Below are 19347 nucleotides of genomic sequence, written 5' to 3' on the forward strand. Positions count from 1 at the left end.
GTAACAGGGTGAGAAGCTCGGTCATCCGGGAGGATCTCAGAGTAGAGCCGCTACTCCTCCGCATTGAGAGGAGCCAGATGAGGTGGCTGGGGCATCTGATTCGGATGCCTCCCGGACGCCTCCCTGGTGAGGTGTTCCGGGCATGTCCCACCGGGAGGAGACCCCGGGGACAACCCAGGACGCGCTGGAGAGACTACATCCTTCGGCTGGCCTGTGAACGCCTCGGGATCCCCCCGGAAGAGCTGGATGAAGTGGCTGGGGAGAGGGTAGTCTGGGCGTCCCTGCTGAAGCTACTGCCCCCGCGACCCGACCCGGATAAGCGGTTGAGAATGGATGGATGGATGGACTTTACAGTAACCATCTATACACAAAGTACACTTAAAATAGTTTTTAAAGATCGACAAAGTAGCAGTGGCCTTATGAATTTCCACCTCCTAAATTAACAGCTAAAATAGTGTGGGCCAAAACAGTTTAAAACATTACACTTTTTTTTTCCTTTTCATTTATGTCCTTCCAATGTGTTTATTTTTACATCCTTCTACCCTTCCCTGGCTAAATTCAACTACTGTAATACATATTGTATATCGACCATATCCACACAAAACAAATGTGTCCAAGAGACTTTGCAAATTGCCATCTTTATTTTCCCCCATATTCAAAGCAAAGGATAATTGACAGCATAAACTAAAGACAATACAAAAACAAAACTGCTAAGAAAATACTTACCTAGTCTGTTCCTTCCAGGTGATTTAAAAGGAGATCAATCTGCTTTGATCTTTACTGCAATTTAGCTTCTTTATCCAACTGGCCATTAATGTTAATAAGCAGTGTAACATCAAAACGAGACAATGGCTAAATTGCAGATTTGGTGAGGACAGGATGTCATAGTATTCAAATTAATTTGCACATCTACTCCTTTTTGTCATTAAATAACATCTCTAGGTTGAAACTAGAGAGCAGTTGCAATCTCAACTAAAATGACATGTTATAGCTGAAATAACTTGTTAGACTTTCAATTTCTATGGCGCAGAATTCTGATTAAAAAAAAAAAAAAGATCCTTTTTAAATAGAAAACTATTAAGGGTCAGATATTTTCTCCCCAAGCTGCAATTAGTCCTGTACATCCACGCACACGCACACACACACACACAGAGAGAGAGAAAACTACTATTGATCCAAGTAGTAAAGAGTGTTCAGTGGTCACTCAATTGTCTCATGCTTTCCTCTACTGTAGTCACAATCACGTAATACAAAACGTGATGGGGTGATATATGTGTGTGTGTGTCCATGTCACTTTGAGTCCCACTTCAAATAGAGTGCGCAACACAATCAACTCTCGGGAGAGGGCTGCAAGTAAACCATTCAAGCTAGGATGCCTATCGTGGTTTAAAAAAAAAAAAAAAAAAAAAAAAAAAAAAAAAGAGATGGTGGGGAGGAACATGGTGGTGTTGTGAAACGGTAGAAATGGGAGGGCTTCCAGTTCAGGCACTGTCACTGCTTTCTACTGTGTGAACTTTAAACATGTGCTCCGGCTTGCTGCCGTTGCTATGGTGCTCCCACATCTGCAAGTAGAGCCTCTCCAAGTCCATCGTGTACTGCTTGGTGTTGAAGAGAGGACTACAGATGCGCTGCTTCCAAACACGTGCTCTAATCATCTTCAAGCTGTGAGGGAAGATTAATAAAAAACAAAAACAAAGATCAATCAGGTACAAGGTCGACAAACATACAAATGAAGGTTTTCCAAGGTAGTAATGAATTTCTTCCTACTATTCCATGTCAGATCCCAGTTTGACTGCTATGTCCTCATAGTCCTGTCGACTGTGGGCGATGAGTTCCGGACAGCCAAGGCAGCTGAGTTGTGATGCAGCCACTCGTGAGGCAAGCGTTTCACCTTCATAGGGATTTCAATGGGTAAGAATAATTTAATCGATATTGTTTGCATACTCTTTTGAGAACTAGTACATGTGTTTAGTTCAGAAATAATCAAAACCTTACCTGGCATAGTGACCATAGGTGTTCCAGCCCACAGAACATCCATGCCTGTGGTGTGACCATTGCACAGAGGCGTGTCTAAGCACACGTCGGCCAGCTGACCCCTCCTAACATGTTCTTCTTTGGGGGCTACCGGAGAAAAGATGATGCGAGAACCGGGGAGGCCCATGTTCTGAGCGTACTGCTGGATGTTGGGCTCACCCACAGCGGGGAACCGAAGAAGCCACAACACACTGTTCTGCACACGTTTTAGGATCTGTAGGAAAGAGGAGATTTTAATCCTTTAAAGCGCAAGCCTAAAAGGAAGAACATTTGCCATTCATGTGTAATGCAGAGTTCCGGCAGCTCTGATTTACATTGGCCCACATCTGAAGGGTTGGGGGGTCAATCTTGTAGAGTTGGTTGAAGTTGCAGTACACAATAGAGTCCTCTGGAAGACCATACTGGGAACGGGTTGTCACAACAATTGTGCGCGGCACCTCCTCCCCTGTGGCAGCTTTATTATTTATCTGAAAAGGAGGTGAAATTAATCACTTATATTACATTAATAACATTACAACACTATCACAAAGTGTGTAGGGTGTTCCTCCACAACAAGACAGAGAAAGAAGCACTACTGTGAATATTCACTCTGACCAATGATAAGCTGGTCAGGAAAAACTTAATTGGGAATTTTATTGAATATAGATTTTGTTCCTGAACCATCAAACAAACCCAAGCAAGAACACCTTTCTAGTTAGGTGCAGAGCTACCGTTTGAATGTCCATTTGAACTGGTTACATAGATAGATGTGGAAAATGATCAGCTTAGTGTAATGCAATGATTCTCAAGTGGTGTGTCGGGACCCAAAAGTGGGTCACGGAGTCATTTTGGGTGGGTCGTGTACAGGTAGTAAAAGATTGAGAGCATAAATCAGCTGTTAAAACTGTTACAGTTGCTTTGGTCTCCAGCCTTAATTTCCTAAAAAGAAGACAAACTATTGATGTTGCACTTTCCTAAAAAGAGACCAGTGCCAAGATACATTTTGTAGTTATGCTCATCCCCACTATCTTAATATGGTGGTCTGAAAGGCACTTTAAACATGTAAGCATGAGTAATTATGTTTAAAAATATGCTACACATATGTTTTCAATGACTGTTTTTGAACAATACATGTTAATTGTTCCTAACTTCTAAAATATTGGATCACGACTTAGCAACAACAGAAAAATACAGGTCCCACGGTGACAACTCTTGCGAACCAATGGTGTAAGCGATACCTGTGTGGTGGCAAGGCCATTGCTGACGGTGAAGCTGTTGATGGTGACCTGAATTTGGCCTTGGTTGATCATATTGATGATTGCTTCAGCAGCTGTGTTCATGGGGATCACAGGCATAGACAATGCTCCATTTGTGTCTGCAGCAGGTTCCTGATTGTTGTCACATTTCATCTGGCCAAGAGAACAAATTCAACTTTACTGCTAAGCCAAAGTTTGAGTTCTACATTCAACAAATCTCATCCAAACTGACAAAAAACAAAATAATTCATCCTTATTCAGTTGTCGGGAATAATTGTCATTCCTGGACTTGTGCTTGAACAGTGTTTTTGATCACAACTACTAATAACATTTCCAACTTCAAAAACACTATATACCTTTATCACTTTGACATCTGGCAGGCTGTCCAAGAAGGCCTTCAGATCAATACCATTGAGGACAATGCGGTTGTCAAAAATGTGTCCATTTGATTTGAAATCAATTACTGCCTTTTTCTGTGGATAAAAAAATAGACAAAATATTGGATTAAAACTTTTTAAGAAAAACAAGCAAAAAGCTCAAAATGAATGATAGCACATGGAGGCAGTACAAACCTTGAGATGAGGAAACATATTGGCATGATCTCCAATGAAAAAGGTATGTGGCATGTAGGCAACCTTCTCAGAATATTGCTCAACTACTTCCCCAGGCGATGTCTCCTTGTCGGTGACTATGTAGTCCATGAAGGGAGCTCCGCTGGTTCCAGGGTAACCTAGCCACATAGCCTGTTGCAGGGGAGAAAACCAAATGAGACTTCTTTTTAAGGCAAGCCATATAAGATTCATTCATTGAGACAATGCAAAGATGAAGCGTGAAATTATTAAGGATCAATATGTTGACCTTACCTGAATAGGAGCAGGGCGGAGGGCAAACAGCTCATTTCTGGCTCCCTTGGTGTAGCCATTCATGTTAACCAGAATGTGGACCCCATCCTGGTGAATGCGATCAGCTGCCTTGCCATTACAAGGAATCTACAAGTAGAGCTACTAGTATTAGTAAAGGTGCTGGTATTAGTAAAAGTCCTTAGAGAGTGTGTGCTTTTTTTTTTGTAGATCAATTAAACACAGCTAATTTTAGCTATGGGCAGCAGTAGGAAATACAATTCAACTACTGTAATACATATAAGTTACCTGTGAGAGGTCTGTGAAATTATGAGCCTCTGCCACCACTTTCACTCGGAAGTTGGTACTGTCATCAGGGCTCAGGGCATAGCAAAACACCTTGGGATGGAAGGGAAAGACGTTTATGTGACCAAAATAAATGAGAAAATATTTCTATAAAACCATATCCAATGACATTATTACATGCAGCTACAATTTATAATGAAAAAAGTTAGCATTTGCAGTTAAGTACGGATGGGAATTGATAAGATTATTACGATTCCGATTCCATTTTCGATACTGCTTAATGATTCGATTCCTTATAAATTTTCTTATCGATTCTCAAAATTATAGTTTGGGGGCGAAAAATATCCAGGGGACTTTAAAAAGATGAAGAGATTAAACAAAATAATTAAATGAATACAATTTTTTTTTAAATGCCCGCTGGATATATCCAGGCTTCTCGTTATAATATATAACCTTTATAATCAAAGATAAACGACTAATGTGCCGCGACTTGTATTTGCAAGTTCCTGAGTTGTAAATGCACCCTGAACGCATCCTATGTATCTTGCAGCAAGTGTGTTATGTATGTTCTTCAGCCCTCCGTGAGCGAGTTAAGCTGTTTAATGACACCCCATTTGGAGTGTACTGTAAACTAAATGCACAACAAAAATAATTACACACATTGTGTATTTAAATACAAGACATCTTTTTCGAGATCGCTACCTTAATGCTAACACTCAATGGAAAACCAAATTGACTGGCTAGCTAAAATTAACATTCACAGGTGGGATTTATTCAAATTACGAATATTCACACAGAAACTCCGTAGTAACACATACAGACAGATAATATAAAAATACTGACAGTCATATATTCTTTCTAATCTGTGAAAAACAAGTTTAATAAAGTTCTATCGTGACGTTCTTCTACTCTTTTGTTTGATTTTAAGCTTACAGAAACGTGTAGCTCCATGCATGCATTGCACCATACTGCCCCTAAGAGGCCAAGGGAAACTTCCGGTGGCAGTTCCTGGCAGGGTGTATTTTAGCGTAACACCCGGAAAATTTGCATGCACTCTTTCCCAGAATGCATTGCTGTAGTTAAAAATATTGAATCATGTTTTGTTTTGACTGCGTTAAAATGCCTCTTTGTGTTATTTTGTACAGACAGGGTTTAATAGTTGAAGTGGTGCGGTTTCTAACAGTTGATAGTTAAAATTAAAATTTTTAGTTGTGTTCACTGCTGCTCTTAGTGCCAATCTAGCACTTTTATTCAGAATAGTTAGTGTGATGTAGCATATTAATACCCCTTGAGACCAGGAGTTGTGTGAATGCCTGCTGTTGCATGTGATACGTATGCTACATAAAATGTGCAATGATGTCATCATTTCAAATTGATAAGGGAATAGCAAAATTCAGCTAATGATTCCAAGGTACCATTAACTATGGAACTGGTTTCCACCGATTCTCAATACCTATGCCTACAGTTAAGGTGACTCACCTCAAATTTCTCAGGATTGTGCATTCCGGGAATGGACTGCATCAGGTGGGATGTCGGATGGTTGCCAAAGTCTGAGCTGACATAACCGACACGCAGACGTCCACCGCTGGCCGTCAAATCTTTTGGATGCTCGTAGGCAGGTTTGTGCAACGCATTGATCTGTGCAATAATGTGTAGAAATTTTATTATCAGAGGGGTTCACTGTAGAAGCTACACTAGAAGGTTGTAACGCTACACGATTATGATAATGATAATACATTTTTTTAAATCAATATTGCAATCAAGATTATTAATTATGATTATTCCTCATGTTGGGGAAAACATCTATATTTATTGCACTACTTAAAAAAAATATGTAAACTGTTTTTAGTGCAAAATGAAACTTTAAGAATAAATGATAGATAATAAAAAACAAGCTTTATCCAAGAATTTAAAAGGTACCAAGGGAAAACTGAACAACTATGTTACTACAAAGTGCAATCACAAAGTGCAACTCAATGCAAGCAAATGCAGCTTATACTAGGGCTGTCAAACTTAAAGCATCAACTTATAATTAATCACCCCAAAAAATGATTGCATTAATCATGTATTAACTCAGATTTATCACAACATTTTGTTTGACCACACGCTTCTTTACCTTAACCACAGATGGATGAAATGCGGTGCAGGTTGCTATAAGGGCAATTTTGCTTCGAAAGTCACCTCGATGGGACTTTTGCGGGGGGAGACAAAAATTTGTATATAGTGCAGCGCTCAAACTTTCATTGAAGCACAAGTTTAAAATACCATCTCAAGGCAAAATGTGGTACTGTGTGTGGTATATTTGGCACCTGTGATTAATCGCGATTAATCAAAATTCAAAAGTGTGATTGATCTGATTTTTTAAAAATGAATTGATTGACAGCCCAAGTTTATACATTAACTAAATGAAACCATAACATTAGGCTTCAAGCAGCGACTTTTTATTTGAAAATGCCCGTCAATATAGTGAATTGTCAAGGACAGGTTACGGCTCCATTGTTCTGCTTGACCATAAGTCAATCGTGGTCCCAAACTGCAAAGAACTCGAGAATTGTGATTTCCTTCTCTCTTTACTCCCGGCATTTTCCACTGCGGTCAGACCAGCCACCAGTTGAAGTCAAGCCAGCTGCTACAACGATTGTTCATACTATGCATTATGGTAACACGCTGCCAACCTTTGCTGCGCGCTGTTACCGTAATGCATAGTGTTCCACTTTTTATAGATGGTTAAACAGAATAGTTGTTTTAACTTGCGGGGCAGACAAATCTGCTGCACTTTTTAAAAATAGACTTCAAGTTTGACGTCACTTGTCTTGAATCCAAACATGTCCAGAAAACAGATGTTGATCCCTTTCCAACCCACAAGCTCTTTACCATCATCTTCAGTGTTTGCTCTACTGTACTTTATTCTTTCTGCATGACTCACATGTCCAGCGAGTGACAGATTACTGAGGCTCCCGCTGCAGGATGCACACTGCTCTCGCCTGTTATTCAGGCAGTTTAATGAAGCGTTAACCATGCGTTCAGCCCCTGGTTGTTGGCCAACTACTTGTTGAGAAAGTGCCTCATAAGCAGCAGAGCCTGCATGTTAAAAGGTAAAAATCGCTCACTACCAGGCTAACAAAATCGTGGTAGCTAAAATTGTGATCACGTTTAAAATTCGATAAATTGTGCAACCCGAGAAGGTTTCATAAAGGACTTTGCTACATCAATCTCAAACGATGTCGTGACACACGTGGACAAAATTGTTGGCACTCCTCTGCTTTGGAAAGAAAAAGCAACAGTGGCAACAGAAATAACGTACATGACAAAAGTAGTAATACATTTAATAAAAATCGCTTTTGAATTGTGGTTCAACAGAATTGTTTAAAAAAAATAAACCTCATGAAACAGGCCAGGACAAAAATGATGGCACCCTGAGAAAAGATGGAAAATAATTTGACCATAGGGACATGTTCAAACAAGGTTGTCCCCTGAATTAGCACCACGGGTGTCTTCAAACTTATAATCAGTTAGTCAGCCTATTGAAGAGTGATAAGTAATCACTGTGCTGTTTGGTGACATGGTGTGTACCACACTAAACATAGACCAGAGGATGCAAAGGAGAGAGTTGTCTCAGAAGATTAGAAAGAAAATTATAGACAGATCACATTAAAGGTAAAGGCTATAAAACTATCTCCAAGCAGCTTGGTGTTCCTGTGACTACAGTTGCACATATTATTCATAAATTTTAGATCCACGGGACTCTAGCCAACCTACCTGGACATGGCTGCAGGAAGAAAATTCATGACAAATTGAGCAGACTGATAATACGAATGGTAACAAAAGAGCTCAGAACAACCTCCCAAAAAATGTAAAAGTGAATTCCAAGGTCAAGGTACATCAGTGTCAGATCGCACCATCCGTCGTTGTTTGAGCCAAAGTGGACTACATGGGAGACGAACGACCAAGGAGGTCACCACTGTTAAAAATAAATCTTAAAAAAAGCCAGACTGAAATTCGCCAAGCAGCATGTTGACAAGCCACAAAGCTTCTGGGAGAATGTCCTATGGACAGACGAAACAAAACTGGAACTTTTTGGCAAGGCACATCAGCTCTATGTTCACAGATTAAAAAAATGAAGCATACCAACAAAATAACACTGTCCCTACTGCGAAACATGGGAGGAGGGTCTGTTATGTTCTGAGGCTGCTTTGGTGCATCTGGCACAGGGTGTCTTGAATCTGTGCAGGATACAATGAAATCTCAAGACTATCAAGGTATTCTAGAGAGAAATGTGCTGCCCAGTGTCAGAAAGCATGGTCTCAGCCACAGGTCATGGGTCTTGCAACAGGATAATGACCCAAAACACACAGCCAAAAACCCAATAATGGCTAAGAGCAAAACAAGCAAGACTATTTTGAAGTGGCCTTCTATGAGCCCTGATCTAAATCTTATCGAACCTCTGCAGAAGGATCTGAACATGCACCCTTGAAACCTGAGACTGGAACAGTTTGCTCATGAAGAGTGAACCAAAATATCTGCTGAGAGGTGCACCAGTCTCAATGAAGTTACAAAAATCGTTTTATTACAGTGATTGCCTCAAAAGGTTGTGTAACAAAATATTTTGTTAAGTGTTCCAGACCCGTTTCATGTGTTTGTTTTTTTGAATAATTTTGTTGAACCACAATTCAAAAGCAATGTCTGATTTTCATTATTTTTGTATTTATCATTACTTTTGTCAGATTCAGATTATTTTTGTGACCACTGTGGGTTTTTCATTGACGGTGGGTACCAACAATTTTGTCCATGTGTATTTCGTGTACCCTCACCCCTGCAAGCAAATCAATCACCGATCATCTCTGAAAAGAACCCATCGCCACCAATCACTTCCACCAAGCCCACCATCCCATAAACAACTGAAATGTTACTTGCTTTTAAGAGAGCGTGTACCTTGTCCAGGCATAGGTTTCCATGGCGCTCAGCAATGGCCTTGCGAAAGCCGTGAGAGAGCGGGTACAACATACTGTGGTGAGGATGCACCGAGGGTAAGCGATTCTTTTCCAGCTGGTCAGCAACAATGCTCACGAGTTTTTTCATCCGTTCATCATAATCAGTCCAATCGCACACAATCTAAAAAATAGCGAGAAATACCATATCTTAAAACAATGCTGTCATACAGGAACACAATCACTATCCCCTAATATATAAATGGTACAAATACAGCCACAAAAAAAAATAAAAAATAAAAATAAAAAAAAAATAAAAAAAACCACACACCAACCTGCAAGCAATGTGCCAGGTTACAGTAAGCATCAGGGAAATCAGGCTTGAGTTTCAAGGCAGTGCGGTAAGATGCAATGGCCTCTGGAATGTTCCCAGAATCCTAACAGACCAACACCATCAAACAGTTGAATACATTAGAAACATGTAACATTCATATTATAAAAGAAATTCAACCATGACATTATTGTAATAACGCTGATAGAAGATAAAAACATTTCAAAAGGTTATTAGTACTACAGTCAAAAGAAATGTCTAATAACGCATACTTTGTGTATTGAAGCTAAATTGCTGTGAGCATCAGCAAAAGCAGGATTGATCTGGATGGCACGGGTGTAGCACTGGAGCGCTCCTTGTACATCTTGCATTTCCTTCAGCGTGTTGCCCATGTTTGAGTAGGCGTCCGCAAATGTGGGGCTAATTCTGAGAGAAAGCATAAGTTTCTGGTAACCCACATTGTGATCTGTACATACATAAGTGCTCTTTACTGGCAACGTATGGTCTCCCATAATGTTCTGCCGTACCAGATTGACAATCAAAGTTGTATATAATAAAGGTAATTTATCATTTAACATCTGTAGTGATATAATCATATGCAGTACATTCAGGTAAGCACATCTTGAAAATCAGTCATGTAACTTCTTATTGCATGAATACAAACCGGATGGCTTCCTTGTAGTGCATGAGAGCCTCTTGAAGTTTCCCTTGCTGTTGCAGAACACTGGCCAGGTTTGAGTGAGCTGCAGCAAACTCTGGGAACACCTAGGAAAACATGCAATTTATTTCAGTCATTTTGATGATCCTGTTGAACTTACAACATTTTACCCAATAGTAAACCATTATCAATCATCAAGCTGTACCTCTAGCGCTTTCCTATAAAGCTGAACTGCTTCCTCAATGTTGCCTTGTTCACGTTTGATATTAGCCAAGTTATTAAGGGAGTCTGCGTGTGTTGGGCACAAACGCAAAGCTGTGTTGTAGCACTCTTCCGCCTCAGACACCTGGAAAGACATTGGGCTACTTTACCATTTAGTCATTTACTTATCGAATTATGTAATAGATCCTCCAAGCTACCATACAATTACACAAATCTGCACTCTTAAGTAGTTGCCTTACATTGCCTTTCTCCTTCAGTGCATTTGCCAAATTGCAGTAGGCATCTGGAAAGTGAGGCTGTAGCTCAATAGCTCGGCGGTAGGTGTCAATAGCCAGGTCTATGAGGCCTTGCTCATAGTAGACACAGGCCAGGTTACCATGAACAACTGCATGGTTGGGACTAAGACTCAGGGCTCTCAAATATCCAGCCACAGCTCTGGAAATGCAAGATATGCTTAAGATTAATATTTAATCATCAACACTGAATTGTGTGCATCTGTGTTCAGTGTCTTCAAAATAACATTTACTGTCATTATTCATCAACAAAGTTGGTTAAGCTAGGAATACACACAAAAAGGTCATGATTGAGATGACTGACCTGTCAAAGATTCGGGCTTCCTTCAAAACATTTCCTAAATTGATGTATGCATCAAGGAAATTTGGGTCCAGCGTCACAGCCTTAAAATTAACACACAAGTATACATATGTATGGAATTAACATAAAATAGTTATCCTTTTGTTACTATCATATATTTGAAAATAAAGCAACAGACCTTTTCAAAATGGTGTATGGCTAGCCATATCTCCCCCTGGGCATTGAACACACAGCCCAGGTTGCTCCAAGCGACTGCAAAGTTGGGCTGAGTCTCAATGGCTTTCAGGTAGCAAGCCTTGAGTTTCCAATGGAAAAAGCAACAAGAAAGGAAGAGAATGGGTAGAAAGAGAAAGGTATAGTACGGAGAGGGGAGGACAAGGGATTGTAAAATAAAAAATAGGTAGAGAATATAAGTGAGGAAAAAAAAAAAAAAAAAAAAAAAAAAAGGGCAGAGAAAGCAAAATTAGTGACTAATCTCCAGGAAAACAAAAAGTGAGTCTACAGCATGGGCTCGCGTGCGCTTAAGTCTGCTGCGCTCAGCGCATTGCTTTTTCCTACGCTGCGCAGATCCAACCAACACCCATACATCGTCCCTCATCGTGCAGTTATGGCCACAATTTTAAAAGCTTAGTGGCAACATTTAAAGAGTACATTGACCTTTAATCAAACCACCCCTGATCAGCTACAACCCGAACTGCTACAATGTATTATTTAGCTGTTTAACAACATCTACCATGGGCATAACGTCTCACAACCTGCGATGGTGAACTGATTGTGCAGGTGATGGTCCCTGAAAAGCATGCGCAACAGAATCACGCAGGCGCGCGGGGTATGTTTTGCCACCACCACAATGCACCACGCTTGCGCAGCCTTGCTCTTGGCAAAGGCCATTGGCTTTGCTGCTTCGCTTGCTGAATGGCCCAGTGCAACAGCTACAGACCGACACCCTCTGGCAAGGAACCTGCCACACCAGACTGGCACACGCTCACACCCATCATCGCTTTCAATCATTGGGATTGTGGAAAAATTACCACAGCAACAGCTGCCTACATTATGATGCAAATAACATTTTTAAGTCAGTAGCGACTATTGAGGACAAAATTGTATAATGACCAAACTTCAGAGATACTGGGGCATTTGGCAGCGAGGCTGGTTTTATGGGTAGAGAGGTCTGCAACCAAGAGGCCATAGGGATTTGGGGTAGGGGGTCGCATGCTGGCGCGCTCTGCCTTTTTAGTTGCCTGGAGGACATCGCTGCGCAGCCCCTGCGCTACTGTAGACTCACAGCGCAATATCTGCATCATCAGAGCGCTGCAACTCAATAAAGAAGGAATAAATAAAACAAAATTGGAAAATGAATCAAGAGTTATGTAGGAGTTAGAGCATTCTTACTTGTTTGTCACCATTACTCCTTCCAAATCCAAGTTTCTTTATACTTAATATAGAACTCAGTAATTAGTATAAGCATATCGTAAAAATGCTTACTGTCATTTCTTTTGCTACTTTTTTCATTTGCTCTTCAAGAGATGCCACAAAAGAGGAGCTCAAGCGTGAAGTGAGGTGGTTTTTCTTTTGCTGGCTGTTACAAACCCGTTACCATATTTTTGGACTTTGTCAGAGAGGTGGCCGCGGCTGGCTGGAAGAAGAGAAGACTGAGGCTGCCCTTAGTGTTCCTTTCCCGCCGGGCACCTACGCAGAAATAGTGTCACCCACCTGAAACCTTCTATACAACAATTTCAGTTGAGGAAAAACCAAAAGAGACAAAATCAGAAACAACATTGTTAGTAAATTTGATAAACAATGCATTTGTCTTTCAACATGGAAATGTAGCAGGTTCTTCCAAAACACAACAAACATAACTGACTATATTCAGTAGTCATTCATGCAAAACAAAACAAAACAAATGTTTAGTTTAAAAGAAAACCCAAAAAATGTTTGTGGTAGCAGGGGGGGGGGGAGAAAGGCTTTGTTGTGTTTGTTGGTTCAAGTTATATCACTTGTTTGAATTCAATTTAGTTGTAACTACAGGAGGGCAGTTACTGGCTTGATCTTAAACATAATGAACTGATCCCCTTGCTTTGGGGAAATTACATATCTGAAGCAAAATGGAAGAAGAATTAATCATTTATTTTCTGCCTTTTAGCATTGTCAGGAAATATTTTATTGCTTAAAATGCTTTGTCCTGGCCTGCTCTCTTGAATCCTGGCCAATGGGGTAGGGAAAAAAGTCTGTGGTTTATTTGGATCTAGAAGCCTCCACAGCTCTGAAATGAAGAAGTCATCGCTGTTGCTGCGCACGCCTGTCCTTTTAGAACCGCATCTGACGCAGGCGGTGGAGTACAGATTGTGAGCTGTCTGCCTGACACCGATGGAAGGCGCCATTGCAAGGCACCTGAGTTTAGGCTTATTCAACTATATGGTTGTCTATTTGATGTTGTAAGAGAAACATGGGTACAATAGGCACAGTGAGACGGAGTTAACGAGAATGGGTGTATAAAAAGCACTGTTGAAGGGCTCTCCAGCACTTTTGGGAGATGGGTGAAAGGTCAGGAAGACAGCTCAAGGCGCGCAGACTCCACCAATCCTTAGCAAGCGCGCGGGGGGTGGAGCGACAGAACAGAGGAGCTCGACACTCCCTGATACTCCATCCCCACTCCTCAAACACCCCCATCTAGTATGAAATAAGAGGGCCTGTAACCACTGGGACAACTGCACACCTCCAGATTTGACCCGATCCAGGGAGCCCCATATAATGGAACAAGAATTGAAGTGGCAAATAGAAGCAGAAAAGAATTGAAGTGGCAAATAGAAGGCTAAAAGTATTCAGTGTGAATGGGGGGGGGGGGGGGGGGGAAGCAAGTGTAATGTCCATTAACTGGAGATAATACTGGAGTACAGTGGCTAGGTTACAAACCATCTTATCTTTAGCACTGGAAATATAAACTAGTTACTTATCAGTTCATATATTACTCACAGACCGAGCCAGCATTTCCCCCCCCCAAAGTCAACTATTAAATGCACGGAAAAATTACAATATGTATTGTGTTTGACTTGACAGCCTTTCTTCCTACGGGGGTGGGTGACCTCTTGTAAAAGGTCAAGGTAAACCAAAAGGAATGAGGACAAATGATAATATAAGGGATTGAAGGGAAACGCTACATTACTCGGGAAAACTAAAAAAATAAATAAAAAATAAGTTTTTATTTTATGTGTTTTATTATAAAAATGACACAATCGGGGGAAAAAAAAGATATGTTTGCTCAAATGGGATTTAGATATCCTATAGTCCAAAACAACAAAGGTTTTTAAATAGTATGCAATGCACACTTCTACGGTGAGAGGGAAAAAAAATCCTCTTTGAGATAAAGATTATGGGTCTCTATTTGCTTTCTTTAAAAAAATAAATAAATAAAATTAAATAAAAGGTAGTGGCATACAAATGGCTTTAGTAGGAGGGGTAACACTAAAAACAACAGAGAAAAAGAACCAATCAAACACCACATCATCTGAAAAGGCAGACAAGGATGACATACCTTAGCCTCTTCCAAGCGCCCAAGTGCTTTAAGCAAGTTGCCCAAGTCACTCCGCACACAGTACAGATCCTGGGAAAGAGGAAAAAAAAAAAACACTTCTCAATATTAAGCACAACTGGTTTTAAGCTCAAATTTGTTTACTCTAGCTACTGATGGCGATATCTGATTTCAACATGCTGCATTAGACTTACAGGGTTATACTGTAATGCTGAGACATAAGCCTGGACCGCTCCTTCCATATCTCCTGCAGCGACCAGAGCTGCTGCCAAGTTGATGTATCCGTCGATGAAGTCTGGCTTTAATCGCAGAGCATGGCGGTAATGTTCGATGGCCTCCTGCAGTTGGCCCCTCTCCTTGTACACATTCCCCAGGTTGGAGTAGGCCTCGGCCAGCATTGGGTTCTGTTTGATGGCCAATGTACTGAAGTGGGCGGACCTGTTGAACCAGAAACAATAGAAGAGCGTCAAAGTCCGAAAGCAAAAGCCTGGCACCATGCTGCATATGGTGAGAAAGAGCAATAGCAGTATAGCCTTAGACATTTACTCAACTGCACACATGTTGGATTTTTGAGAAATACAGAACAGCAAGAACTGAAGCAGCAGAATTAATTTGATTGCACATACTTCCATGGAACACAAACATTTATGCACTTTAGGAGGAGGAAGCACATGGTCCAACTGGAACGCCAGTCGTTGTTAAAATACGGTCACATATCATTAAAACTATGTTAATGTTTGTGTGTGAGTGACAGTGTCTATGAACTGAAGGAACCACACTTATTACCTGTTTTGTTTCCTGAGGGGAAAGAAAACGAGGCATCGATTTGTCTTAACTGGATGACGTGCTCAGCGAAATACAATGCATAAATTATGTTGTAGAACAAGACACTGCTCCATCTCTTCACATCCATTCCATGTTTATTTACCCAGACAGAATACACTGCTGAACTTTCTGTACTTTGGCTATTTATACCTCCACAGAGTGACTCTCTAACATGGACTTAGTATAAAAGTGTCAATTTCATTACAGAAAAAAAACTTTTTTTTTTTTCTCCCATGTGACCAGAAAAGCCCCCCCCCTGACAGCTACTTCTGTTTGACCCAGTTTTGTATCCGCTTTGTCTGTATTTGGCTATGACTACCCCCTTTCCTCTGATTGGTTGCCTCTGTGTAGAAGTCCCACTTGTGAGAGCACACATGCTTGTTATGTTGACAGCACTGTTTCGGAGCTGAAAGGGAAGGGGGAGATCTTCGCTAGTTACGTAGATAAGCTTGAGCAATTCAGGCCTCTTGGCAGAAAAACGTTTGGAACTCAGGAACACGTGGATAATTTTAATTCATATTTCATGTTTACTGAGGCACCACAGAGCCAATATTAAATCCCAAATACTACAAAAAGTTGGTTTGGCAAAATATCTCCCCTTTAAACTCAAGCTGACGCACTCAAACTGAAGCTGTGATTGTATTTAGTATTGTATCCAGCATCCTAGGGCTTGCTGCACAACGGGCGACACAGCCAAAACAGAATGAAGTGGACCATTGCAAAAAAAAAATAAAAAAATCAGTTGACGACTTCACCGCACACCAAGCCAATGAGCACCGCACATCTACTGACACGCTTAAATGAACAAACTGGGTTTTAAAATTCCAAAATAAAATTCGTTTTAATGTATAATTTTTTATGGAACCACAAAAACATGGCACAATTGCCAAGACGCGAATGGCCAAAAGGCAGAGGAAACGGGCGAGAATAATCAAAGAGTGTGACTTTTGGGGAAAATGTGTAGAAATTAAACAACTCAATTTAAAAATTCCTCCAACATAATGACCATCATCGAATTAGGACAAACAAGCTTGTATCCTTCCTATATGAACATAATTGTACTCATGGATCAATCAAATAAATAACAACACAAACTGAAGATCGATGCGAGTACACTGATCTCATTCGAGTCAAAGACGTCCTGCAAGAGCAACATTTTCAACCTTAATATGTAATACACAATCATTTCATTATGAAACCTGTAAAGAAAGATCTTTGCTACCACCTTAACTGCTGGGAAACATTTAATTCATTAGCAAGCAAAACCCAGAAGATGGTTATTGGATGATAGAGCAAATAATAAATCCCTCCACCTCCATCGCATATGCTGCAACTCTGTTGCATCGAATCCTCGATGCCCCGACCTCACCTGTCAAGTCTTCGGCACTGGAAGTGAATGGAGGACAGGAGCAGCAGCACGCCTGTATTATCTGGCTCCTGGCGCCATAGCTGCATGCAGTGGCGCTCTGCTGCCTCAAAGTCCCCTGACTGATATTCCCGATGTGCCAGCTCAGCCAACCCTTGGAAGGAAAGAATACGTTTTGTCGGTTCTGGAGCACCAACACAGCCCAAGGAGCAGGGAGGCAGGGGGGAAACAAGACGTTAGATGTGATGGATGGAAAATGGACGACAAATGAAAACTAAAACAATAACATAGATAACACATATTACATAAAGTCAACCAAAAACAATATAGTGATTTTTCCCCCTAATAATAAAAAGGTGGTGGTTGTCCTTGAGGATAAAATAATTGGATTTCAATACATGCGATTAAAATTGAACTTAAAACCACTTCCTAAGTTGGCCATTCTGTGGAGGGGGAGTTTTTTTATGCGTAAATAACTGCAAACAACATAAACCAAAGCAGAAGGCTACTCAATAATGATTTTACTTTTAGAACAAAATGTGCATGCTGCCTTTATAGGACAATGAGTTCAACATAGCTATCACCTGATAAAGTTGGTTACACTTTGCCAACATACTAGTAAAACGTGTTTTTGTTTTACTTAGAAATGAAGACGAAATACATGCATGGAGTGAAAAAACAAATATGGAAGGGAGACAGCATAGCATCATTCATTTACTTATATTTTCAGAGGCTTAGCACCAATGCAAGAGTATTGCTTTTACATGAATCCTGTCATTGCAGTATGATCTGATATTCAAGTAACTCACATCAACCATAGCGGGCTTGATTTCATATGACAAATGCATATTATATAATCAAAATAGATCCTGACTAAACGGATTGTCATTTTAAAACGCTATACCATGACAAAAATCTGTGGTAAGCAGCAGCACTTGACTGGCTATTCAATTCGTGTTCAGTATTACGTAATGGAGCTAAACGGCACCCCTCAAAATCGATCACTGTGATACATGATGATGAGAAACAAAATCTTCACGTTGTACCACCTCGATTTCATCTGACACTATGAACGGACAAAGCGATCTACCGCTTCTCGTTTTTCACGATTTCTTCCCCTCCTCGCCATTTTATCTTGTAAAACGAAACCAACCTGTGCTGTCAGCCACGTTCCCCACAGAGCTCGCCATCTCCTCGGTCTTCGACTCTTGCCCGGAGGACGTCAACGTGTCAGCCGGCAGGTTTACACTTTAAGAGGAAAAACGTGCGACCGGGCAGTCGTCTTTGTCGAACGACAAGCACGTTGCCAGCCAATAAGCGAACAATTACCTTTATTTTTTTCTACGTCACGAGCTGCCAAGTGCCAGTTGTAGTTACAACCTGGTTGAAAAATAAGTAGACAATTGAATACGATACACAATAAGTATTGTGAGTCACATTAAATTTCTTTTTTTAAAGCTAAACCTTGCTATTGCTTCGCGACAATGCACCTATCGAATAGAAAATGGCGAAGTGGGTGTAACCATATTTTGGCCAGAAAGTAGTTCCGCAACTTTCGAGGGAAAAGCGGACAAAACATCAAATAATATTTTACTCATGTAACACTGATGGCTAATATGGTATAATTCTTTGTTTTCTTAACCGATAACAAGTACAACGTGCTATTCTTAAAAAAAAAACACAACAACAACAACAAAATAGACCAATGACGAACTATTATGAGCGGAAGTATATATTGGCGCAGCAATGCCAAGGACAGCCACAGTGCCTGTAAAACCGATGCGCGAGGGGATCACGTGACAGTCTAAAATAAGATCTCTGCAGACACTCAGATGACAACTCGCCATGATGCATATGTAATTAATAACGTATATATGTAAACCTTGACCTAAAATACACAAATGTAAATGTTACATAAAATTGCGTGGACATGGTTAGTCTGAGTTTCCAATCATTATCAGTATAGCTCCTCTTACCGTATGTTTTATATTGTAATTTTTTTTTCCATCTCGGCCTAAGGGTCGATTGTTATCGGAAATATACTCGCCAGTCACAGCCTTGGTATCACGAAAAAAATAATGAAATAATAATTCAACACAATTTATAATTGTGATTGTAACATTTTGTAATATTGACCTGCATCATACTGAGAGTTGTTTCTAAATATTCTGGTTAACTTATTGATCATTATTAGAGGGGCAAATATGAGAAACACCTCAGGTAGAAACTGTTAGCCAACTACCACCTCAATACTCATGGAGGTGGTAGTCCTCCTCACAGTTCTGAGGACCGGGGTTCAATCCCCGGCCCCGCCTGTGTGGAGTTTGCATGTTCTCCCCGTACCTGCGTGGGTTTTCTCCGGGTACTCCGGTTTCCTCCCACATCCCAAAAACATGCGTGGTAGGTTAATTGAAGACTCTAAATTGACCGTAGGTGTGTATGTGAGTGCGAATGGTTGGTTGTTTGTATGTGCCCTGCGA

The 19347-nt window shown here is 40.6% G+C and overlaps 1 protein-coding gene across 5 annotated transcripts; it reads right to left on the bottom strand.

Annotated features, from left to right (window-relative positions):
• Window positions 1-619: 619 nt before the first annotated feature.
• Window positions 620-18376, bottom strand: ogt.1 (O-linked N-acetylglucosamine (GlcNAc) transferase, tandem duplicate 1). Of its 5 annotated transcripts, none has more exons than XM_061787270.1 (22): window positions 18021-18376; window positions 16871-17021; window positions 14871-15114; window positions 14680-14748; window positions 11326-11442; window positions 11151-11230; window positions 10793-10988; window positions 10537-10677; window positions 10338-10438; window positions 9946-10099; window positions 9678-9779; window positions 9329-9526; window positions 5894-6052; window positions 4418-4507; window positions 4133-4258; window positions 3842-4012; window positions 3626-3742; window positions 3252-3422; window positions 2349-2501; window positions 1996-2248; window positions 1768-1891; window positions 620-1662 (listed from the first exon to the last, which is right to left on the bottom strand). In XM_061787270.1, exons 1-22 carry the CDS (start codon window positions 18055-18057, stop codon window positions 1482-1484), a joined length of 3135 nt encoding a protein of 1044 aa, XP_061643254.1. In that variant the 5' UTR covers window positions 18058-18376; the 3' UTR covers window positions 620-1481. The 5 variants fall into 5 exon arrangements, with proteins under 5 accessions (XP_061643254.1, XP_061643251.1, XP_061643255.1 ...); XM_061787267.1 differs by having other exon boundaries at window positions 16871-17051; XM_061787271.1 differs by having other exon boundaries at window positions 9347-9526; window positions 18021-18375.
• Window positions 18377-19347: the final 971 nt, after the last annotated feature.

Source organism: Phyllopteryx taeniolatus, chromosome 10 (genome assembly GCF_024500385.1).
Source record: "Phyllopteryx taeniolatus isolate TA_2022b chromosome 10, UOR_Ptae_1.2, whole genome shotgun sequence".
NCBI classification, from domain to species: Eukaryota; Metazoa; Chordata; class Actinopteri; order Syngnathiformes; family Syngnathidae; genus Phyllopteryx; species Phyllopteryx taeniolatus.

Coding starts and splice junctions, on each gene's coding strand:
- ogt.1 (XM_061787267.1), bottom strand. CDS start 18,057: ATGGCGAGCTCTGTGGGGAACGTGGCTGACAGCACAG. Junction 15,115..16,870: donor CAGTGCCGAAGACTTGACAG/GTGAGGTCGGGG, acceptor CTGGTTCAACAG/GTCCGCCCACTTCAGTACAT. Junction 1,663..1,767: donor CTGGGATCTGACATGGAATA/GTAGGAAGAAAT, acceptor CTTCCCTCACAG/CTTGAAGATGATTAGAGCAC.